This window comes from Rhipicephalus sanguineus, chromosome 1, assembly GCF_013339695.2.
Source record: "Rhipicephalus sanguineus isolate Rsan-2018 chromosome 1, BIME_Rsan_1.4, whole genome shotgun sequence".
Lineage (NCBI taxonomy): Eukaryota > Metazoa > Arthropoda > Arachnida > Ixodida > Ixodidae > Rhipicephalus > Rhipicephalus sanguineus.
The window spans coordinates 232,960,798-232,986,720 of record NC_051176.1 but is presented as its reverse complement, the minus strand read 5'-3'; the positions used below and the strand labels follow the sequence as shown (position 1 = coordinate 232,986,720).

At 48.9% G+C, this 25,923-nt stretch overlaps 1 protein-coding gene across 2 annotated transcripts in view; it reads right to left on the bottom strand.

The window, feature by feature from the left end:
- Positions 1-3,697: 3,697 nt before the first annotated feature.
- Positions 3,698-25,923, bottom strand: part of LOC119374548 (ubiquitin-conjugating enzyme E2Q-like protein 1) — a 71,096-nt gene continuing 48,870 nt past the window's right edge. For both annotated transcript variants that reach the window (XM_049420267.1, XM_049420268.1), the window contains exons 2-6: positions 14,619-14,865; positions 11,349-11,662; positions 10,731-10,958; positions 7,438-7,638; positions 3,698-5,464 (exon numbers count right to left, since the gene is read on the bottom strand). In XM_049420267.1, coding sequence (XP_049276224.1) covers positions 7,489-7,638; positions 10,731-10,958; positions 11,349-11,662; positions 14,619-14,766 — 840 coding nt within the window. In that variant the 5' untranslated portion in view covers positions 14,767-14,865 and the 3' untranslated portion in view covers positions 3,698-5,464; positions 7,438-7,488. The remainder of the gene's footprint in view (positions 5,465-7,437; positions 7,639-10,730; positions 10,959-11,348; positions 11,663-14,618; positions 14,866-25,923) is intronic.

Here is a 25,923-nt window from a genome sequence, read left to right as displayed (position 1 = left end):
CGGCCTTTCTTGAGCCCGTTGTAAACTCTCTTGGGGCGACTACTACAAGTATACGAGATCTATTTTGGATAACAAATGGATTAGGAAAAGACAATGTTTGTAATTGTCGCCATGCGACCTGCCTTGGCTTATCTAATTTGGGATCAGGCGGGGGTAGTGCGTCTACTCAGCCGAATGTGTTGCAAAATCTCAGCATATGAAAGGAGGGGCTGGGGGTCGTCCTGGGCGCCGAGAAGTTGCGTTGTATAGTCTGTGGTTGTTTAGGCGGAGTCCCGGTGTAAAAGTTCTTCGGCGGCGGCATGAGCAATGCAATCTCATTGCCTCGAACCATCGCATGCCCTTGTACCCATAGCAGCTGCTTCCACTGACCTTCTTGACGAATGGCCGCAGCCTGTGGCAGTATTGAATGCGCGAGGTGGCCGACTTGAGACCTCTTGCGAAGTTACGATACGCTGCCTGGGAATCCGTGATGAAAGGCCGCTCTTGGTTTACGCGTGGCTAAAGCTATACTGGCCTCTTCCATGGCTGTGATGTCTATTCCGGTGGCAACCGTGGTTCGCCTGTCTCCTGTATACCACGGCTGCCGTGGCGCGGTTGTGCAGGGGTCCGTTGGCATCTACAAAGAAGGCGCCTGTTTGATCCGAATATTTGTTGTAGACTTTGGCTCTTGTAGCTGTCCTGTCTTCGTGGTAGACGGGGTGCGTATTACGTGGCAACGGGCGAGTAATTATTTCCTTCTGCCGTTCTGGTGGTAGTGATCGCTTGCCGGAAATCTGCGTGGGTGGATCGATGCCCAGGGCTTCCAGCATGGCGCGCCCTGCTTTGGTGCGTGCGAGCCGAATTACTTGGTTCATGTAATGAGCTTCAAAGAGCCCTGACGCTCTGTACATTACTGATGTCCGTCCCAAGCAGCCTGTCATTCATGGTCCATGGTGGTAGATTGAGGGCTTTCTGATAAGTAAGGCGAAGTAGGCGATCCAATTGGAGTTCGTCCGTTTTGAGAATGCGCAGGTAAAGTCGAGCGCGATTTGAAGGTTATCGCGCTAGTGTCGACCAATAACTACAACAGCGCCACCGCCCAGAACCCTCTTTCGAGGAGAGGGAGGTACCAGGCAAGCTTCACTCTCTCTTTATGCTGTTTTTAAGCTGCGATCACTCCTGTCTGAGCAAGGCGCACTTTCATTTCCTTTTTTTTTATGACAATGCGATGTATTTTGCGCAACTTAGCATGCAGTTCAAATGTAGTAGTGCCAAGCACCAGCTTTACCGTATCTTTCCCATCAATTTCGTTATCGTCCACGGAGAGAAGAGACAACGAATTATATATTTGATCGCAAAGAATGGAAAGCTTAAAATAGAGAGAAAGGCTGTAGAGTTCGTCGTAGGGGTGATTGCTGTAGATGGAACAGCCAACGAGGGAGAGAAGAATGCGTAATCGCGATTTTCACTGTTCCGAAACGTGTCGCTAGTCCCCTGGGATGCAAGGCCGCTCGACGCTCGCGCTATAAACAACGTTCAAATCGCGCTATATACTGTACGGGAAGGTGCAAGTGACTCGACTGATCACAAACCCCTGTACGGGACGTAGTACGCCCGCTTCTTTCATGCCACGGTGTCGATTAGCAATTCTGGATATCATTCGGGAGATACTTTTGCGGGTATAGTGCGGAGATATTGAATTGCTACGCTGTTGTTGCCCTGATTATTAATGTGGGCTCCCCGCCCACATTATGCGTATGGTGTCCATACGCATAACCAAGGAAGTGGACACCATGCGTATGGTGTCCACTTCCTTGGTTGGGGATTTATCGAGTTTGACAGTGAACGGAATTTAGTTACCACGTTTCCTAAATACCAGAAGTTCTGATCTAGTAGGGGAGCAGCGAAGTCCGCAAGCACGGCCGATACGTTCTACAGCATGTCTATACAGTGTCCGCTGCCCGTTGGAGTGCTTCTTCAAACTGTCTCATGCTCCCGGTGTTGGTCCATATAGTAATAAGGCGTATAGGGCATGCTTGATTCCAGGCATCTCGTTGAGAGGAAGGTCCAGCAGTGCTATATTAAATAGCAGTGGCGGGATCACTGCTCCTTGCGGCGCGCCAGACCCCCCCCCCCCCTATTGTGATGGGGCCAGATTTGGCGTCGCCGTGCAGGAAGTCGTGCACGTAGTCGTATGTGCGCTGTCCGCTTCTTATTTCAGCCAAACTGGCCAGGATGGCCGAGTGCCCGGAATTATCAAAGGCTCCCTGAAACTCAATCGCCAGAATGACGGCCTCCTGTTGCCGCGCTCCGCTGGGTCGATCGATGATGTCGTGCTTTAATTGGAATACAACGTCTTGTGCCGATAAATGCACTCTAAAGCCAAACTTTGTATTTGGAAGGATGAAATGAACTACAAAATAGGGCTGTTAGCAGAAGAGACGAAGCCTTATCATATTTATGACGCGAATCAGCACCAACTCAGTCGGGTTTGCTGTAGCCACAGTCCTCACCTGTTACTGCAGCCCAGTGTACATAGCACCGACTTTCAAACTTGCACCGTGCACTCCGGCGTCCACTCTTGGCTCGGTATTTGGACGTCATCTTTTCCTAATCGGCAGGCGTGCGCAGAGACGAAGGGGGGCGGAGGTTCATGCCCCCCCCTCCTCTTCTTAGGTGACTATGAGGGGCGGCCGCCCCCCTGCCCCCCCCCCCCCTGCGTACGTCTATGCTAATCGGTATAAACCAAGTATAAACGACTTACCTGCATGTCTTACTTCACGTGTTCATTTATTTGCTGGTGATTGCATAACTTTCACAAAAGTAGCTTGCGACAACGATGCAGGAACACTTAGACCTGACTTTAATGCTATGTTTCTATTGCCGAACTTGGCGATCAAGCGGAACTATTTTTTTTTAATATGCGAAGTAATGCATACGTCTAGCGCTGCATCCGTAGTGTCGTCTTGCCATCTAAATAACGTCCCCTTCGAGAGTTATAATAAAAGTGTACCGATATACACATAATAGCTGACCTATCGTGAACATATAGCATAAGTACTTAATTCCTTATCTACGTGCTAGAGCGCGTTCCGAAGGACTTTAATAATTAAAGTTTTTCCATACACCGATCCATCTGCATGCGGTGCAGAACTGGCACCATGGTGCTTAAACGCAGGCTGCTGCGTTCGAGAGCGCCTATGCATGACAGATTGTCCTAGTGATTGCTCCAACGCAGGAATACAAACTCCCAGCTGACCTCCAAAGTGGAGCCGGTACATACAACGCGGCATGAGAAACAAACGTGTAAAAAAGAGAAAAGAAAAAGAGAAACGCGCGTATAAGTTGTTTTCTATCCGAAGGAGATGTACACGAGACAACTCTTTCTGTAATGATGAGCCATTATGTTTCAAAGCAAATTTGAGGATCCGACAAGCGTTGCATTTGCACTCGATATCGACCACGCCGATACAAGGCGGCGTATACACCGCTGTACCATAGTAGTTGTGAAAATTCCCCCAAGAGGCACGCAAGGATTGGAAGTCGGCACTGATTCACTCTTCTTATATATATATATATATATATATTTCATTTCATAGCTGCTCCGCGATACCACGAAAATTCCTTAACAGCTTCGTCACTGTAAAATGCCTCTTTACGCGGACAAATGCAGGCCAAGCGGAGGCGTCAGGTAAAGAGCATTGAGACTCATTCAACAAATTGCCTTTATTCAAGCACTCGAGAGACACTTCAATGCGTCCATCATTCTCTCATTATTTACACAGTACAGAAGAACGACAAGCCTTTTACGTGGAGAGTACTTGCGTTTTCTGTCGAAAATCTCTCAGCACACAGAGGACGGTGCGTCGCTGCGTGGGACCTCTTGCACGCGACGAGTGCAAGAGAGCAGCGAGTAACAGCGTCTCTGGAGACTCCAGGGCTCGGGAAAAAAAAAAAGGATAATGCTGCCGCCCGCGAGTGAGGTCCGCGTTCCACGCGGCAGCCATCTCCGCTGTGCCACCACGGCTTCCGTGACTGCCGTACTACCGACAGTCTCGTAGGCCATTGCGCCACGAAAGATAGAGGGACGACAGCCAAAGAAGTGAAAAAAGTGAAAACAAAGTGAGATGCGCACTCGCGCGAGAGCGTCGGCCCGCGCTTTGCCTTTTCGCTTCGTCCGCGCTGTGCGAGTGTCGTCGATTTTGCTTCAAGTCCCAGTGCGCGGATTAGCACAGCCACGACGTACAAATACACCGTGTGCACGTGTCCTTGTAATTAAGCGCAAATGCGACAGCAAAAGGCGACGCGTTTTCTTTCCTTCTTTTGTTCGGACGAAGCTACCGCGTTTTCTCGGAGTGCCCGCGTGCCGAACGCTAAAGCGCACTTGGATTCCTCGAAAGTGCGAATAAAGCCGTACCACGCGCGTCGCACTGTTACATCCAGCGCATTCCCTTTAAGCACGCAGACAATCACGCCGGTCAAGGAACAAATTGAGCCACACTCGTAGTAACAGCCTCCGACTATAAAGTCTTACTTGGGTCACGCACGCAGAAAAGTTCTCTGACAAACACATGTACATTTAACCTCATCCAGCTACATACCGAAAGGTTAGTTCAAACTCTCTGAAACATTAACTAGCTGGTCTCGACTGCACGTAGCGGAGCATAATGCAGGAAGCGGAAGCGCAGCTGGAATGATGGCGTTCCGGGGCTCCTCGCCGTTTCTGGCGGCCGGTAAACGGCTTGCCAGCGAACATGCTCACTTAATTGCATCTTAACTTCAGTCTCTTCGGCTCGTAAATATATATATATATATATTATATATGGTTGTCGCGACTAGCCACTATCGGCACGGGCCGAAACATTAAGCGACAGTGACGTCGTCCTTTCGTTTTGATTCCCGCACTTGGATTGCCTGTACGTTCTAAATGATACATTTTGACAGAGTCTCGGAATACCGAAAGAATGTGCTTAGAGCTACAATGACGTGGACAATGGCTGACGTTCGAGGAAAAAAAAAAAGAAAAGTTGCTGCTTTTCTACGTGTTACACCTGGGAAGGAAAGGCAAGGGCCAGAGCGATTGGTCGCGGTGGTAAAGCGCCTTCGCCGATATAGTACAAATATTGAGCGAAACCGAGGAGCGACAGCCGCGACGTTTCTACAGTCTTCTCCGCAGTGACCACCCAGAAGGGCAGCCGCGCGATCACCACTGTTCAGGATAGACAAACGGGCGGTGGCAGGCTATGCCTAGAACACGCCAGTGATAGGCTCGCGCGACTAAAGCATACGACAGGCATACAAGAAAACAAGACTTATGCGCAGTTTCGCAAGAAGGTGGGACAGGGAGACACTTTTTTTGAACAATGCAAAGTGAAGACGCGGTACCACTGATGAGTGGCCAGGGATCGCTGGACCAAAAGAAGAAGAACGAAATGGCAAACAGCTTCTCGTTGGCAATGTCTGAGTAGCACCCATCGTCATCCACCTGAAAGGAGAAATAAAGAAAAGAGCGAAACGTTACGTCAGAAGCGCTTAATTCACATCGATACGCTTCAGTCAGCTATATAATAACCGCCACACCCTACTCAGCCATCCGCCGTTGTCAAGATACATCAACGCTTATAATGAGCTTAAATTCGCAAAAAATCAGGCAATACATATTTGGTGACATATACGGCATATATGGCAGCAATATATACGCGGAGCGAATCCCGCAAGATGACGACGAAGTTATCCATTCAGAAAAAGTCGCTGCTTAGGGGAGAGACATTCACATACACGTGTACAGCCGGCCAAATGTTTAACTATCGATCGTGCCCAGCGGCAACTTTTTTATGTGTTAGCGCCATGTTATTGAACGAAGTAGCTAAAAGTTGTTTTGTAGGCATGTGCTTTGCGGGCGTGCACTTGCCCTCACCCTTTCTGGAACTTAATTCAGTCATATGGAGAAGATACACAGAAAAAATTATCGCTCGCGAACTATAGTTAAAGATTTGCACGACTGTACCAGCGATACCGAGTATATACGCGAGGACGCACGCGTGTACGGGGCATTCGTTACACAGATTTGGTAGGCAAATGAATTAATTGAATGAACGCAATGTTAACACCTCCCGCGCCTTATTGAATGCCAAGAATTTTTTGGCTAACAAAAGGCATTTCTGGGCGTTCTACGTCGCCCAGCCTTCGTCGTGATGTCATTGTAAGTAAATAAAGATGTTACGAAGGCGGGATTCAAACTCGGGGCTTCACGTACCGAAACCCGACGCTCTAATCACTATACGACAAAGGCGGAATGCCTCAACAGGCAGAATAGCATACCCTTAATAATGTCCCACGTGCAAGCAAGCGCGCTCGGAAGCTTGGCGCGTGTTCCGCAACGCTGATGGTTTCCCGAAGAATTTTCCTCGTGCAAGCCAGTGCGCCGAGACGCTTGGCGCATTTTATTGCGATAGCAATTATATGGACACTCTCGGCTGGTTTTTGCCGTCGCCGTCTGTCGACGCCGTCATGTCCCGGATATGTATATATATGTATATATAAATAAAAGCCACAAAGAAAATAAATCAGAAGAAAAAAATTTCCTAAGCGCGCCACCGGGATTCGAATTCTTGACCCCTCTGGCTCCGCAGCGCGCTGCTTTAAACAACTCGTCCATGCGCCACCGGCTGTTTAGCATAACAACAGCGAGCTATTTATAAACACCATCTTCGGGCGCGCTTTAAAGCAACGCTCCTACATTTTCCTTCAGACGCGCACTAAAAAGTGGCCCATTTCTGTACCCACTGACAATGTGGACCGCCGCGCAAGCGATGCGTCGAACGCCACCGCATAGCAGGAGACGCGGAGGGGTCACTCCACCCGCGCCGCAGTTAAAGAAAAAGAAGTCTAAGAGCGTTGGGTTGCAGCGCGCTGCTCGAACACAAAGTAACAACCGTAACAGTTCGCGCTCGTCCTGTGTGTACCTGTGCGTTCTTTTCGAGTGTCCTACCTTGTGTCTGAGCACTGCGCTGCAAGTGTCGAGCTGTGGCCGTTGTTAGTTCGCGGTCGTCCTGTGTGTGTTCTTTTCGCCAGTCCTTTGGGCTCGAGCGGCGCGTTGCAAGTATCGAGCTGCTTGCCGTTCTTTGTGTGACATTCTAATTTGTTGCTATCGCATTCATTACATCGCCGTTGCGACGGAATTGTGACTTTTTCACAATGCCGTCGGTATCTTATGGAAACAGCATCGTGGTGCGAGTGCCGACGTTACGTCGGACTGCATAGCCAGGACGTAATCGGTGTGCCCATGCAGTACGCTCGCGTCAGGAACATATAATCGATTTACAAGAGACGTCTGTCCACCTCGTAAAACTAGGCTCAACGTCAAACAATGTGGCATAACCGACATAACACTGTCTACAAAAAAAAAAAAAAACAATGATAAAGGCGAAAAAGGCAGGGTTTCGCATCAGTTCCCACCTGCAAACCCGTGCACGGGCGAGCTCCGGGCTGAGGCACCCTTTTCCAGCTTCAGCCGTCGGCCAACGGGGGAGTCACCCAGCCGTACTTGTCGTGAGTCTTGACCAGGCTGCGGAAAGAGGACTCGGCCAGCTTCCTGTTGAACTGTTTGCCTGGCTTGGTGGCGATACGGGCCTGGCCCTTGGACAGCGACGCGGCCACCTGCGACACGTGATTGGCACACAGAACGTATGTCATCGAATATCGAGATACAAGCTAACGAAACTTTTATACAGTACGGCACCGGAAGAAACACCTCAGCTGTTCAACATTTAACGTTTTTATTTTTTAATTGATATATTAACTTTTCTGTGATCTTTGAAACTCGTATATGTAATTCTTTCTTTTAACTGCCAAATATTTACTTCGGAAAATGAGTCGCGGGGTAAAACAAAGCCATTTGCGGGCAACCGCAACTTCCGGAACGCCCGACTTCTTTTGCTCTTTTTTTTTTCCATACGAGAAAACTGTCGTGCGCAAACAATAGCGAGCATTCTCGGCCGATCCCTTTCGCGATTATCACTCTGGGGCACTTCGCTCCACTGATGCGTTACGCCAGACGCCGCGTCACGCAAATGTGGAAGTATCTCCGAAAGTTTTCGACAGGGAATGCGATCACATATAATTTTTCAATAGACTTCCTTGGAGTGACTAGCCAATGTCAGTAGAGCTTAGAGAATATGTTCTAGACCAGGGGTCTCAAGCTCACCTCAGCTAGCGGGCCGCAGTCATGAAATTTATTCCCACAAGGGCCGCGACAGTGAAGATAATGGGAGCGGAGGAAAAGAGAGAGTGAACAAAATGTCACCTAACGCTGCCATTTGAAAGAACGGCTTTCCGCTTTCCCATATATGGAACATTTCTGAAGCAGATTTGACGTCAGGTTTCGAAAAACGTATCGATACTGACTTCCACAATGACTAAAATCTGGACGCCGATTCTGAAATATAGCGTTTTCGTGCCATGGTGATGTTTCAACTCATACTGACGGCATGGGGTGCCTCACGAAAAAAAAAAATGCTTGAGACCAGTTCAATCTCTGTAGTTGCCCGCACAAATCGATATTAATTGCAAAAGGCGAGAAAATAATGCGAGCACTATTTAGCAAAGCCATAAAACTATTCCGTGTGAAGCCGCGGGCCGCTAGCGAACGCTCTGCGAGCCTCATGCGGCCCGCGGGCCACGTGTTTGAGACCCCTGTTCTAGACTGATCGATTTGGACTTTATACAGAACCTCACGACGACGGCACAAATGTGCATTTGCTACGGAACCTCAAGATCTACTGTTCTCGCGGGACGTGCTGTGACATCCTTGGGAACAGAAAATTCACAAAGAGGTCAGCAGAACAAACGGATTCTCATTCGTGCTCACCTACTAATATATTTGTAGATTACGTACTCACTTATGTGCACGCACATTCATGAGCCGATACAGGATTTTTCCGAGGTTGCGGGGCGGGGGTCACGTTCATTGTGAACAAGGCTCCCTTGTGGAAGCCGAAACGTCAGTCAGTCAGTATTTCTCACCTTGGTCGGCGTGCATCAATGTCTTCAATTAAAAAATTAAGCGGAGGAGGGGGGGGTGGCGGCACCGCCCGTGTTCACACTCGCTGGTGTAGTCACTCACGTTCCCACTCATGCTCACCACCATTCCATTGCGTTCACAGTCTCTTCCGGCCTCACGCTCGTACTCAACTCCAACTCACGCGCACATCTGTGTGTCACTCATGTTCACACCGATGTCCGCTCAAACTCACCGTCACTGTCATTCGTGCGAACTTCCGTTAAGTGGCACTCGCTCATGTTGATACCCTTGTCCACTCAAACTCAGGGTCACTCACTGACGCCCTATCTCACGCCTTGTAAATGGATGGAGAGCGAGTGTGAGTGCACACGTGAGTGAGTATGCCGACCAATGTCACCGCAATGCATGGCTGGAAAATTTCACACAAAAAACGCACGGAGTGCTCCAAACCCCAAAGCCGCGTACGACGTCGAGCCTTCGCTGGACGGTGTGGCGACCTCCCTTTGATAAGCGTGGGGTGTGGGTGGTTAGAAAGTGTCAGTATAAACGATCGCCAACTAGGGTGCACTCATCCCCAATAGTTTGATAGACGGTTCTGCGTTGTGTGCTTGACAAAAGCGGGGAAAAAGAAAGAAAGGACGAGATATAAGGCGTCAAGTACAGACTACCGACAGAAATTAAGGGGGAAAAAAAGGCAGTAATCATGGTCACTGGCGTCAGCGAGACCGCATGACATTTCGCCGGCGTCATGTTAATATATATGCGTTGCTGATGGGAGGCGGTAGACGAAAAGTTCGCCACAAGCGGCGCCGATAATCCCTCCCCTGAATCCTCTGCGAATCGTTGAGTCACGCGACATCCACTCTGCGGATTAGAGATTTGGGGCACCCGCCACGGTGGTCTAGTGGTTATAGTGCCCGATTGCTGATCCGAAGTTCGCGGGATCGAATCCCGGCCGCGGCGGCTGCATTTTCGATGGAGGCGAAAATGCTTGTGGCCCGTGCCTAGATTTAAGTGCACGTTAAATGACCCCAGGTGGTCGAAATTTCCGGAGCCCTCCACTACGGCGTCTCTCATAATTATGTGGTTTTGGGACGTTAAGCCCAAAAAATCATAATAAATATTTTGGGTGCCTTTTTTTTCCACCTTAATCGGCAGTCTGTACTCTCATCTAGGTCGGTTTTCAGTGCCTAAAATCATCGTCGGTTGCACTCAGTTCTGAGACTTAAGCCGACAAACTCTGAACATGTAGAGGGGAGGATTATAAGATCTTGTAACGTTGCACTCAGTTCTGAGACTTAAGCCGACAAACTCTGAACATGTAGAGGGGAGGATTATAAGATCTTGTAACTTTTTACCTAATTTTTAAATTTACGTTATTTAATTCTATTTATTTTCACAATTGCACGAAACTGATGCAAATTCGTATCACAAAACGTCCTTTGCTTAACGCCATTCGCAATTTAGCGCACCGAACATCGCTCTCGATCGCACCGTTACACAGTGTGGCGCAGGCACCCGAATGCCTATGCCTTGAGAGACGCTCTTACGTAAGAGAAGTTTAGTAAATTCGCTTTCTAACCTCCAATTTCTTAGAACTTCGCTCTCAATTTTAGCCTACCACAGTACAGATGTATGTGAGACGCATTTAAAGAAACATGAAAACTACTCTACTCGCCTTTACGATCGACTATAGTAAACAAGGGACCAACTTCCCCAGAGTTCGAACCTGGACGAGGATGGCTTCCACCGTGTATGCAGACGCCCATCCCCGTGGAGTGAGCAGCTCCATGCAGATGGCTCCGCCTTCCATGACGAAGCCGCGCTCGATGTGCGGTGCCAGCACACGCACGAACGGGGGTGCGAACGGAAAGTTCTCCGGGAAGGAGACGCTCAGCTGGACGCACGACACGCCAGACTCCTGCATGTCGCGCCACAGCGGGCTCTCCGGATCCACCTGGGCGCAAAGCGATTCAGATGAAAACGAGACCGTCACCGCGTTACACCGATGCCAAGAGCGATGTTTCTGGAAACGGAAAATCTTAATGAAGTTCTGTTTGAACGGTTTACGGAACGGTTGCCCTAATGTGCGGCGGTCAAGCCTAAAGAACAGGGCGCAACTGAATACTGGTAAAAAACAATAAAGCGCCAGTAGGGTGTACTTTGAGTAAATATTCGCTGCACACTTTTGCGCACAACTCCACAAGATGCCCAGCTTAGCAGTACCTCGACGTGAAGGTGTGGTAAACGCATGCCGCACGGACACCATACTTCTGTCATCGTTTGAATCACGTTAATTAAGCTGACAGCCCACGAAAAGCAGCAACGTGTCGCGAGCGTCGCTCACTTGGTAGAGGCGCACATGCCACTCGTAGAGGTTGTCCTCGACTAGGTCCACGGTGAAGGAAGGCTGTTGGCCGCGGGTCTGCTGTCGCCGGATCTCCTGGAGTTCGCGCATCAGACGGCGTGCGCGCACGGCCGCCTGCTGGGAGCAGGGCGCCACCCGGTTGCGAGGGCTTCGTGTCGAGCGGGACGAGGGCACAGCCACCGCCGCTGCGTCCGCTGTCGTGTCGCCGCCTCCGCCGGCGGCGGTAGGGCTCCCCGGGGCACGCGGCGACGCGCCTTCGGCTGGCTTCCGGGCCGCCTTGCCTTGTCCACGCTCTGAACAGAATCCGGCATCTTGTCTCAGTAGGTGACATAAGGTGCACTTTAATACAATTCGTACATGCGCAGTGAGTGTCAATCTGGCCTGCTTGACAACACAGTGCCAACAGCACCTTCCTTCAGGTTGTCCTCTCGCAAAACCTATCCGTCACGCGTTTACGCGGCGTCAACGATCACGAAACGGGTCGTAAACACGCGCGCAAACCATAAAACCGTGATGATGTCTTGATGTCTGCTCGAACGACACTAGAAAGCTGAAAAAAAAAAGAGGCAAAAAAACCGGAGTTTTCTGCGCTAAGCAATTATGAGCTACGTATATATAGGTGTCGGTGTATCCTTGTAATGTTATTGCACCTTATAACATTAATGTCGACACCTGGGAATTTAAAAGCAAGAAAAACGTTCCCGAAATATACATGTTCACAGGTTCGAGACAATTACACGGATTTGAAACGGATGCTATATAGTATATACCCAATATATAATATTGCACAGACCCATTGCATTGGCGAAAAAAAAAAAGAAGTTTTAGGTTCAATGGTTCCAGTTCACAAGGTGTTTTATTTTTTGACTGGTCACATTATACATAGTATAGCACTTGAAAGCATAGGATGCCTTCTTTGGGTATTGGAATTAATCCTTACGCGTACTCCTCGAATAAGCAGCATTCCTCGTCAAATTGTTCCATTTCACAAAGAAAAAAAAAGCTTCATATAACCTTATACAGCGCTATAAAAATATCTTATTCGTCATGACAAATACAGCATAAAAATATAAACTTCCTGCTTTAATTAATGTATGAAAGAATGGAAATTTGAAGACTCGTTTCTTCGTTTCAAACAATCTTAATAAAAACCAGCATATAATGAAGCCAAGGAACGTACAAGGGACGTTAACTGTACTGTTTCAAGTGTATTGTAGTAGTTGTGATACAGATGTGAAGAAAGTGAAGTGGACGAAAAGAGAACCGGCTAGGTAAGAGAGACAGATTAAGGGTGGCGCACCACGCAGGAAAGTGGATCCTTCTCAAAATTGTTCTTTGTATTTGAAACCATTTCATATCAAATTTTACAAGCAGTGCTCAACGTTGTTATTCGGTTCTCACTTCACATTGATACTTGGGTTCTGTTAGGAAACCAAAAGCCAAGCGTTTATGCATGCTGCCGCAAAGCTGCGTCGTGTTTAGCATCATGGTTGCGAATGGTGTTTTGCAACGCTTACTTTGGAGTGTGACTGAACTGTGTGGGTACTGCTGCACCTGCCATCAATTCCAGGCGCGCGTATAGTCACGTTTTCTCGGGACGCCACGCGCTCGCCACGTAATGAAACGGACAGCGACGCAACGGTCCTCTTTCCCCGCAGCTTCCCACGGTCTGCTCGCACTAAGAGCCCCTCGGAAGGCGTCTCTCTACCACCCTCTGAGATCCAGATTTCTCGATACACAGCAGGATATAACTTTGCTTCTATGCACATCAGTGATATCGCAAAACGATTCTAACAGGTCACTATTGATAGCATTCGACTTCGTGAATCATATTTAGAGGAATTATGTGGCGAGCAAGTTTGCCAAGCCATCTAGATGAAAGTGCATCACACTGTCGTAGACCGCGGCTTCAGAGATCTACGACAGTGTGATGTGGATTTCCTCGATGCTCCCCTCCGAGTTTCCGAGTGTATATCTGAAGCTTACACGTGCCGCATATGCATCCCTTCAAGCCGAAGTCCCCGCACGAAAGGTGTGTGACTGTCACAATGCCAGCTGAATGTTCCGCTGTTCAGGCGCTCATCCTTGAGAGAATTTGTCACGGAAGGGATATTTCGCAATGTCACCGACAATCCGAACCATCACGCAGGACAAATTTTTCCCCTTGCGGAGGCATACTGCGGTCCCGACTAAGTAAATAAAATTATAATAACGATTGCTAGTGGGCTGTGTAAGTACATCGCATTCAGTGAAGACCAAACTTGAGCATTGCTTACGTAAGCATAATATGAAGGGTTAAATTGCAGTGCAGCTGCTCAGCGCAATCTGACTGAACGCTGCCAAGCCATTTTTTTTCGGACCGATTTTAAACATAACACGTAGGTCAAATTGCTTACTTCAAAATTGTGATCAGTTTTAATCCCGTAGTGACGACATTGGTGCCCCATATAGAGTGACTGAACACTGCAACCTATGATGCATATGAGTTCCGCCTCTTCATCGGCCCGAAAGAGCTGAACAGCGCTGTCACACGGTTGATAAAAAGAAGCTGCCCAGGTTATCGTCTCCGGACCGCTTTCACAAGGAGCACAACGATCAAATCAATGGTATACCTGGACGGCAAGTATACAAGGGCGTCCGCAGAACTTTTTGCGAGGGGTGCATCAGCGGGGGGGGGGGGGGGGGGAAGGGGGGAGGGGGCTCGCGTCCAACACACGTAGCGTTTCTTTCACTGCCGTGACATCACTGGCAAGATTAGTCAATAGTAGTGTGCATAGGTGGGCAAACTCACTCATGAGTCGACTCACTCAGGCTCACTCAGACTCAGACCGAGCACTGAGTGAGGCTGAGTAAGATTTTCGCAAGTCTGAGTTCGAATGAGTCCGGTTGAGAAAAATTTTGGCGAATCTGAGGGAGTCCTAAAGGCAAAATATATTTAATGAGTGAGTTCCACATTTTTTGCCAACTTATGGTAGTGTGTAACATGCAAAGTTGGCTGGCAATCCTGAAGCTACTGCATAGAAAATTATTATCCGAAATTTCAAGGGGGGGCAGCCGCCCCCCCTTGCACCCCCCTCCGGGCGCCCATGCAAGTATATGATCGCATGAGCTCCGTGCGGCCGCTACACGGATTCGCGCGACAGCAGCATGCAGCAGCTAAGGGTAGGCGCGCGCACACACATATCGAAAAGCAGCGTTGATGATAAGCGCGCTATGTCGATCCTACCACAAAAGTAATCGACAGCATACCGGAGGAAGCCTTTCCGGCGCAGAGGCTGAGCAGGCGGCTGCCGCCCTCGGCGCTCTCTTTCTTCTTCTTGGGCTCATTGTGGTTGGCACCCGTGCTTAGCCGGTGGCGCTCCCCGCGGAACAGCTTGCGCAGCGCGGCCGCTGCCATGGATGCTGGCTTGATTGCGCCGCGGTTCCGGCTTCTCGGCTTCAGGCGCCCACTGAAGTACCAGCGTGGCGAACGGTGCACCGTCACCGCAGCATCGCCCTGCAACGGGTCACAAGAGTCGCATGTGAACGCCGAGGACAACATCACGCGTCGTCCCACCGCAATTGCACGGGCTCAACACGATCGGCGCGCGCACCGCGAACAGCTACGCAGAGTCTTCAGTTGTGTACCTGAAGTGATGCTCTTCGAAATCGTAGCGAATAAACAGGTTAATGCGGAGTACAGCTGTCTCAGTAGCTTAGCTCTTGAGTGCCAGCCAATGAGTACGCGTAAATTCGGGGCCCAACGCAAAAGATTTTCTTTCGTAAGCGCTATTGGCCGGCCGCCATAGTTAACGATGTGCCCAGCATCAGGATTGGCTGAAATTTTTTTTTTATTGCAGACAGTTCAGTTGTTAGAGGTTTTTGTGAATTGGGGCTCCTAACACTACCTTTAATTCGACTAGCTGCCATGGTTGTACGAATGCACGAGCTTACGAAATGTGCTAGAATGCACATTCTGTGCTCCTTTGTAGCACAAACATAACAAGACGTACTCACATATCATACAAACCTCTTCGTGCGATGGCCATGTTGTCGTGCTGCGAAATCTATGAAACTCCGCAGTTTTTTTTTTTTTAGCGAGTTGAAGATATCCACTGCACTGAAATCGGTCCATCTATGATAGCTTGTCGAATGTGGCGTTAAATGTTTCTGCGGCTGCTCGACGTTTCATGCGACCATTTGGCCAGCTAGTCGTGCCCGCAAGGGACTCGAGACACGGGGGCACATATTCAAAGAAAGAAAGAAAGAAAGAAAGAAAGAAAGAAAGAAAGAAAGAAAGAAAGAAAGAAAGAAAGAAAGAAAGAAAGAAGGAAAGAAAGAAAGAAAGGAGCTTCTTACGCTGGCTTCGATCGTAACAAAATTTCAACCAATCGTGACACCGGATACATTACTTGCGAAGGCGGCTGGCCAAGCACAAAGAGCACTTGCGAACTAATGGCTCCGTGATTTAGGCCTGGGGATTCCCACTTGGCATACAATTAGCAGCAATGCTCCGCGCAGCTGAAAACCATCGCAACTTCAGTTCGATCATAACCATGCTGTCGCCAGAAGAGCAACGTACAGAACACGTGAACACGAGCGCTTGCAGACGCGCACCAGCAAGATGCGTGTGACATACCAAGATTATGTCGCATGCATGTGGAGCTGTCGGTACGCTCTGTAAAGTCTGTATATTAACGTCAGTATGGGACGACACACTGTGGCGACTGAACGAAGTGATCGAACAAGCCTTTCGTCTAAAGTAGGCGGGCCAAGCAAACAACTTTCTTATGAAGGGGAGGAGGAGCCGAACTATGGCGCATCTGTGGTGCACATCCGCAAATAATATACCATTTCTATATGGGCGAAATAATTTTTTTCTTTTGCAGATGGAATAATGCGGGCACTGAACCAACACCACGGATAGAAGCGTTCTTACTGGAGACTATAACGAAAGAAAGCTTCGCACAAGTTCAGGTTGTAAAACCGCATAAAGACAAGAACGAAAAATAAAAGTACAGATCCCACGCACTGTGGGAACCGATGAATATGTTCGCGAGCTAGCAAAACAAAATGGCGCAGAGGCGCGCTGTAGATTTCAATGACAAACGAGTCAATGAGCTACAAAGCATTGATATATATACACCTTGCAAAGCAAGGGACATTTCATTCAACATTAAAACATTTCGAATAACAAGGCAGGAAGTGTTTGACCTTGTAAACAGGCGCTACAGAAGCAAGATGAGAGAGACAGCCGATTTTGGTGGCGAACGCATCCCGTAGCACTCCTCTTCAGCGTCAGTTACATAAGATACGCACGGTCATTTTCTGTTATTCGACGCGGTTAACGCAGTCAAACGTCTTACGTATAGCTCGATTGCATGAAGAAAGTCCATAACGGCGTTTTTTTTTTTTTTTTGCGACCTTTTAGCAATAGTGTGACGCAATGCAGAAAAAAGACACCCTTGTGATAATGGTTAGACCACCGGGCCCCAGAACCGGATTCGAGACCAACTATAGCACCCGTAAGTTATTTTTGATAAATATCTGCGATAAATAGTGAGGTGGGATTTGCATAAGTCGTGGGAGCACGGCGTTATGACTTCAGTGCGCATCTACGAAGTCGATGGCGGCTAGAATGTCTCCGATACGTGCATAAGAAGTTTCGCTTTTAAAAATATCGGCGCTTCTCTCCCTCCCCAATTTAGCTGTTGGATAAAAAATACGTGGAATGTATCCCTCCCTCACCTCCTCTGCCCTCTCGTGCTCTTTTACAAACACTAATCATATTGGAAACGGTTTCAATTCAAGCGCTCGTTTTCTTTTCACGCTCATCGGTTTGCAAACCAGTTTCCCGAATCCGCTGCGACTAAGAATAAAACCCACGACTTCCGAAGCGCTCGCAATTGTTTCCTTGGCTCATTGCATTTGGCAGCGGCAGACAAATTTTTGGTACATTTCCTCGCGTGCCAGGCCATCTAATGAAGCAACGTACAATCATGCAAAGCAATTCTCTGCAGTGAAATCCACACGGATTTGAGCGTTGTATTTCTGATACCTCGTTAGTTTTTCTTTCCCCTTTTTCCTCTAACTCAAATTTGTGCACAACCAGATCTACGTTAAAAGGATCCGCCAGCCCGGTCTCGAGCGGCGCTCCCTAACACTGCCAGGGTTATTTTTTACACAAATAACCAAGAAAGTGGTCAGGAAGATGGCGCCGCGGTTAGGCGAAGCACCGCGCGCAGAAAATGTGCTTTCGGTTCCCCCCCGGCGGCAAATCTTTTCGTCCATCTTCCCGTTCCTTTACTTTATATGTCAGCTTAACGGAGCCGCTTGCTTTGTGCCTGCTTTCTTTGACTTGGTTGTCCACTTCTTTGAATACGACTAAAAAAGCCGGCAGATCCCACGCATTGTGGGAATCGATGTAATGCGAAGCAGCCAGCAAAGAGCTGCATACATCGTCTTGTATGTCGTTTAGCAAAATGCGTGTCATGGTTTTCATGTTAACTCCTATTATTTATGTTCGTCACACAGTAACGTCGCGCAATACCAACTTCGGGGTAGATCAAGCTAGCGAAACGGCCGCCAGCGCACCATGAGCGTGGCATGTAAGTCATGCTGTACATGACATGTGTGTCATGATTTTACTGTTAACTCGTGTTACTTATGCTCGTCACACAGTCACGTCGCAAGATACCAATTTCAGTGTATATCAAGCTAGCGAAACGGCCGCCAGCGCCCCATGAGCGTGGCACGTAAGTCATGCTGTACATGACATGCGTGTCATGATTTTCGTGTTAACTCGTGTTATTTATGTTCTTCGCACAGTCACGTCGCAAGATACCAATTTCGGTGTATATCGAGCTAGCGAAACGGCCGCCAGCGCACCATGAGCGTGGCACGTGTCATGCTGTACATGACATGCGTGTCATGATTTTCATGTTAACTCGTGTTTTTATGTTCGTCACACAGTCACGTCGCAAGATACCAATTTCGGTGTATATCGAGCTAGCGAAACGGCCGCCAGCGCCCCATGAGCGTGGCACGTAAGTCATGCTGTACATGACATGCGTGTCATGATTTTCGTGTTAACTCGTGTTATTTATGTTCTTCGCACAGTCACGTCGCGCAATACCAATTTCGGGGTAGATCAAGCTAGCGAAACGGCCGCCAGCGCCCCATGAGCGTGGCACGTAAGTCATGCTGTACATGACATGCGTGTCATGATTTTCGTGTTAACTCGTGTTATTTATGTTCGTCACACAGTCACGTCACGCAATACCAATTTCGGGGTAGATCAAGCTAGCGAAACGACCGCCAGCGCCCCATGAGCGTGGCACGTAAGTCATGCTGTACATGACATGTGTGTCATGATTTTCACGTTAACTCGTGTTATTTATGTTCGTTACACAGTCACGTCGCAAGGTACCAATTTTGATGTATATCAAGCTAGCGAAACGGCCGCCAGCGCACCATGAGCGTGGCATGTAAATCATGCTGTACATGACATGCGTGTCATGATTTTCATGTTATGACTTGTCATTTATGTTCGTCATACAGTCATGTTACACCATACCAACTTTGGTGTACATTCGATTAACCAAGCGACCAGGAGAGCACAAAGTCGTAGGCGGATAGATAGATAGATAGATAGATAGATAGATAGATAGATAGATAGATAGATAGATAGATAGATAGATAGATAGATAGATAGATAGATAGATAGATAGATAGATAGATAGATAGATAGATAGATAGATAGATAGATAGATAGATAGATAGATAGATAGATAGATACGCTCAAAGTCGCAGAAGTTCGCTAAGAAATGCTTCGCATTAAAAAAAAAAAAAGATGCGCCAATTAGATCCCCTTACTAAAGTTATGTTGCTCGCTAATGAGACGCACTTACGAAGCATCCGCTTAACGTTGGAACACGTTCTTAAAAAAAAAAAATCGGAATAAACGAAGTTTGACTGAATACGGCAGCACGTGGCACTCAACCTCCGCACGTTCCGTTAAAGATTTCTGCATTTACAAACCTCTGGTCAGGCTCATGACATAGGGAAACTGTCCGGTTAGCCAACGCGGCTTACTCGCAAGACCTACCAAGATGGCGATCGCCCGACCGCTTATTTCCTCGCGATGAACCGTAGCTATATATATGAAAAGATAGAGAAGAAGAGCGAAAATAACAATTAAAGGTTGGGAAAGGGATGAGGGCGGCGGAGTAAGGAACGGGGAGCGCCGAGACACGTGCTGATGAGGCGCAGAGCAGTCGTTACAGCGGCCCGAAAGGTGGCGTGGGCGGGGCTGTCGTCAGACATAATCCCCCGCGGCAGTTCGGGTTGCGAAACAAGCGCGGCCTGTCTGACACGCACGCCGGATCTGTCCCAAACACTCATCGGCTTTTCCTAGCCAATGCAACGTTCAGCATGCTGCGCACGGGGCGTCGCAAATGACCGCATTAACGAGATCGGCCGACGTCGCCTTCGATCAATGGCAGGCAGGGAAGTGCTTTCTTTCTTACTGTTTTACAGGAACGGGAAACAAAAGAAAAAACAAAGCGGGGGGGGGGGGGGGGGTTGATATAAGGGCACCGAAGATTAACAGCCCCGAAATACCTCCCGCTCCTCACGATCATGCCTTAGACCCGACTTCGTATTGATTAGATTCTCAGAAGCTTGCGCAGCGCTACAATATCTTCGTCGTGTTCGCAGAATGCCATCGGTTCGGATGGAGGCAAAACGATAATAGGCCAAGTAACTGGCTTCGACTATCACAGGCTCGACCGTCTGTCCTTGAAGGAAGGCGCCGATCGTCCCATGGCGACTTCCTAGGCGTGTAGATCGAGCAGCCCCGGTGCTCAGATTTCTGGCGTAGGTCCAGCACGAAGACCTTTGTGCACTGCGTGTGCAGCATCAGAGGACGCTTGTTAGCGTAATTAAACCTGCTTTCTGTACATCCGCAGCAAGACTTATCGGGACACGGCGCCAGGACCCGCATTCACTGAAACGTTCATACGCGAGAGCTGTTCGCAAGAGCTGCTGCTAGCCAATCTTGCCCGTTAACAAGTTAATAAAAAACGCGCACGCGCACACACACACACACACACACACACACACACACACACACACACACACACACACACCACAATCGCTGGAGAAAATGCGCCACTTCTTCAAAGGCCGTGACCCTTATTGTCATTCCCATCGAACTCCGCCTCCCAAAGAAATATCACAGCCTGGTGATTGCGAGACAAAATATACGTATATACCGAGCACGAACACGTCGCACATAAATTTTTTTCTCGTTAAACTTAGTCTACAAAATTTTCTGAGTGCTTCAACAAACCCACCGGAGAACAGACCTTTCCGGCGTATCGAGTCTGCCCTGCATACGTACGGCCGCGCATGCTATCGAGCAACGGCAGCGGTCCCGTCATCGAAATGAGGGAAAAAAAGAGAAATGCTCTACTGCAAGCGATCTACGCATGCAAAGATACAATCGGAGCGCGCTTGGATGTGAAGTGCATACAGACGTCAGTGGTTTCGCAAAACGAAGAGGACTGCATGCAGAGCGGGGTCGTCGTTCCGCAATAACGTCACAGTGCAGGATACATGGCAATTGCACGCGCGACATCGGTGTCTAGCTGTCTGGGCAAAAGGGTGAAGCCCTCCGAATTTCTCTCCGATAGTCCGTTCGCGTGTAGTAGGAGTGCGACGCCCACCGCAGTTCTATGCATCACGAAATAACGAACGCCAGCGTGGCCTCTTGCGTAGCCTGTGCAGTTATTGCTAGTGTGTCACGGACCTACACATTAGTTCTCTATATTCCGGTGTCTACCGGCGAAGCAGTCATTACACAACCTTCATAACGCGTCCTGCGCGAATTATGGTGCGATATTAAAATCTATATAAAAGCCGCAATTTTGTCCCTGTAGTAATTACCTGCTGTGGTAACCCGCGTCTGCCGCATCCACGCACTGCTGAAGTCTGAGGACACAGACGCCGTAAATGAAGTTATGCAGCGTGCCAACCGAAAATGGAGAAACACTGGACACAGCCTCTTCCTATATATAGCACGGCCGGCTTAGCTTGGTTGCCGGCGTGCGGCGGTAATCTCTGCGGCGGAGTGCAAAAGAGCCGAGAAGGCCGGTGGTTTCATGCGGCAACATGTTTCCACACGCTGTGCGCAGCGAGAGACAGCACGAATGGTTTGCACCCAAACCGCCGGCGCTCTTAGTTCATCACGCTACAGCGTTGCGACAGCGAGTGTTCGTGGTGATCGAGTCATATCTGTTCGCTTTGGCCTTCACGCGCGTGACGTCATGGTCGTTGCTTTAATTAGCGGACAAATATTGCCTACAATTTATACGGCCGATAAACTGCGAGCCTCACGTCGTGTATTCGTCCTCAATTTTAGGAAGGGGGGAGGGATGCAAGAACGCCTGTGCGCCTAGGTCTAGGTGCATGTTAAAGAATGTCCCCCAGTACGGCGTGTCTTATAATCATATGGTAGTTTTGAACTTATAGTTTAAGTTTTTTTTTGTCTGAAATTACGTGTTGCAGTTACTTTGTTATCGATAACAGTGTTTTGTCTAACGGCCTAAAAAGCTACATGTAACGCACCAGCACTTCCCACTCCATTTGCGTAGTTTGACGCCAGCACGCGGTCGGGTAGTACATCGCATTTCCCCGTCACCGGCTCCCGTTGGCATACTTCGGGCGGCCGTTCATCGCCATCCTGGCCAGAATGGCGCCCCCACTTCGATTATCCGGGTGTCGCCGGCAATGACACCCGTTTCCACGCTTCTGCGAGATAAGCTACCTGCATTCTTCTGGCCACATGTATACGTGCTAAAGACGAATAGCGACACTGTTAGCTTCAGTGCCTCTAGAACTTGCACCACAGTGATTATATTTGCATATGAAAATTAGCACCCGAGAGTGATGCGCCCTTAGCAGATCTTTATGAGGCTATCAGACAAACACTAATGCCCATTCTACAGCTGTAGAAGGCGACGCATGCAACGTACAGCCGTGTCCACGCGAGCAGCCGGCTTTGCTCTGCGGGGCGGCATGCAGTAAATGAGTTGCTAGACGGGTCTGCCTTTTCTATATGAAAGCGGGAAACACGCTGGGAGAAGGTAAGGCCGTTTGACGTCATTCGAAGACCTCGTGTGAAGGGCAAAGCAGCTGCAACCTATCTTTACCGGGAACGCGTGGAAGGGTGTTCCCATTGTTAGCAGGCGCCTTATCATTGATACTTGTTTTGTGGGTTTTTTTTAGGGGCGAAGCTCCTCTTAGTCTAACCTTGTCACGTCTCCGTTGTCCGGCGTAACCATCTTTGCAAACTGCCCACTACTTCGTCTTTGAAACATCCCACTACGATCCATCACCGATCCATTACTTCACCGACCATAAAGCCGTTATAATGAAGGGGGAACGGAAGCCACCTTTGCAAACTGCCCTCTACTTCGTCTTTGCAAACATCCCACTAGGACCCATCACCGATCCATCGCTTCACCGACCATAAAGCCGTTATAATGAAGCGGGAACGGAAGCCACGCCTAGCTACCACTTACCAAAAATAAAATTTCATGTGTAAATATATAGAGTGTTTGTCACGTCTTTGATGATGTACTGGGCTATCGCTTTGATTACTGCTGGGCGAAACCACTGAAGATTTCACGGTGTAACCATGATTGCTTCAGGAGCTTCGCCCAAGCTCTTCATCATTCACCCGTGGATATGCTGTGAATTTTTTTTATTGAAAGGGATATACTGAGCTCTATGCTGTATACCATTGTCGTATAAGGCGTCACTGCCGACTACGGCGCCAGGAGATGGCACGTGCTCGGCGGCCGCCTCAGCGAAGACGACGAAGAGGAAATAAAGAATGAGGAACGAATGTTTCCTTTGATGTGCCTTAATTGATATGCACGACACAACATATTTTGGCGACGAAGATTTACGAGCCCATGTGCTACCGTGCACATGCACGTGCACATGCTATAAGACGCAAAGTCAAAGTCAACGATCCTTCAAAGAGCAGGAATGCTATCGTTGTGGTTCGGCGGAGCACCTTGCAAATAGCCCTCAGTGCAAGGCCAAGACACATAAGTGTCGAAAATGTGAGAAAATTGGCCATTTGGAAAAGGTGTGCAAGTCGCTACGAAAGTTCGCGAAAAATGTTCAGCATGTCGCGGAAGATAGCGATACAGCTGACCCAGACGATCACTTAAGTGTGTGTCAAATCTGGAGCCGAAAGAAAGGAATTTACGCAGTATTAGAAATTGAGGGAATTTCTGTGTCATTCTTGATAGACACTGGATCATCGGTTTCCATTCTGGCTGAGGACCTTTACAAACGTCACTTTTCTCAAGTGTATCCTCTGACATCTACGTCCGTTCAGCTTCTCGATTATTCCAAGTCCGCCATTCCAATTCAAGGATGTTTCATTGCTGCGGCCTCATTCCATGGTCGATGCACTTCTATCTTATTGTACGTTGTGCCTGGAGGAACAACCATTCTTGGATTAGATGGCATCGCGGCTCTGGACATGAAGATTCAGGGGTCACCGCTTAAGTGTCTTCTGATGACGCAAGAAACTCCTGTGTTGCCTGAAGAGTTACGTTTCGAATTCGAGCACCTATTTTCAAAAGAGCTCGGAACTGTTAAAGGCTTCTGTCACAAGGTCAAAGTTCGCGCGTCTGTTCAACCAGTGGCCAGCAAGCTGAGACGGCTGCCACTTGTCATTCGCGAGCAAGTCTCGGCAGAAATACAAAAATTAGAAGCCCAGGGCATCATTGAGCGCGTCGACTCGTCAGAGTGGGTGTCACCCATTGTGGTAGCTAGGAAAAAGGATGGCTCGATTCGCATGTGCGTTGACCTACGGGAGCCAAACAAAGCTGTGGTAGTGGACAGTTTTCCTTTGCCACAAACTGAAGAACTACTGAACAGCTTGGCTGGGGCGCAGCGATTCTCAAAGCTCGACTTAGCTTCTGCGTACCACCAGTTACCACTCAGTCCAGAGAGCCGTGACCTTACTACCTTCATAACTCATGACGGACTCTTTCGCTTCAAAAGGGTTTGCTTCGGACTAGCATCGGCGCCCTCGGCATTTCAAAAGATGATGCATTTGATCCTAAAAGGGTGCAAATGCGTCTTATTTTACATTGACGACATCATCGTGTATGGACGCTCCCGCGAGGATCATCTGGGCAATTTGCGCGCTGTTTTGAAACGGCTCTCTGATGCGGGCCTCAGGTTGAACCACAAGTGTGTTTTTGACGTCGCAGAGCTGACTTTTCTTGGTCATGTTGTCAGCGCTAGAGGGTTATTCCCACTTATGTCATCCATTGAGGCGATAACCAAGGCACCCTCACCTAAAAACATCAACGAACTTCGTTCGATGCTGGGACTTGCAGGTTTCTACTCCAAGTTCATCCCCCATTTTTCTGACGTTGTGGAGCCAATGCGTGCCTTGCTTCGAGGAAATGCACCTTTCGTTTGGACTGCGGCAGCACAAGGCAGTTTGGAGCGACTGAAAGCTCTTCTAACATCTTGCGAGGTTCTTCATCTTTTCGATCCTCACTTACCGGTGTACGTCACGACTGATGCCTCAGGATATGGATTAGGTGCGGTACTTCAGCAAGATAACGGAACCTCACTGCAAACTGTCGCGTTCGCCTCGCGTACCCTGCAGCCACATGAACGGCAGTACTCAGTTGGCGAACGCGAGGCTCTTGCCTGCGTCTGGGCTTGCGAACATTGGCACGTTTACCTGTGGGGGAGACCTTTCATCTTACGGACTGACCATGCGGCATTGGTTACGCTTCTTTCAACGAAAGGTACCGGTCACCGTCCATTAAGGATTGCGCGCTGGTCCTCACGGTTGCTGTGCTACAACTACACCGTGGAATACAGAAAGGGTAGCGAAAACGTCGTGGCTGACGCTCTTTCCCGGCTGCCCGTACAGAGTTTACTCCGCGATGCACCCGAAGAAGAATTCATATGCTTCCTGTCTCCAGTCGTTACCATGCAAGAGCTTCAAGAAGCCAGTGCCAACGACCCCGCTCTCTCTCAAGCCAAGCACTTCACGATTACTTCTTGGCCTGACAAAAAATCCTTGTCGAAAGAGCTGCTGGCTTACTTTCATGTGCGAGCTGAACTCTCAGTTGTAAATGATATCTTGTGCCGGGGTGAAAGGATTGTCGTGCCAGCGTCTATGACACGCCGTTTTATGGATCTGGCCCATGAGTCACATCCAGGCATTAGTCGCACCAAAGCTCGCCTGAGAGAGTCCTATTGGTGGCCGTGCATGGACAGTCACATTGAAGAGCTTGTGCGCACATGTGTGATTTGCCAGTCCTGTGACAAGTCTGCACGTACCTCTGCAGCGCCAATGCAACCCGTTCCTCTTCCTGACAAAGCTTGGGAAAAAGTTGCAATCGACATCGTAGGACCTTTCACGCAAGCTTCAGCCGACTGCCGTTTTGCCATTACAATCATTGACTATTACAGCAAGTGGCCTGAAGTGGCTTTCGTAAGAGACGCGACCACACCTACAGTG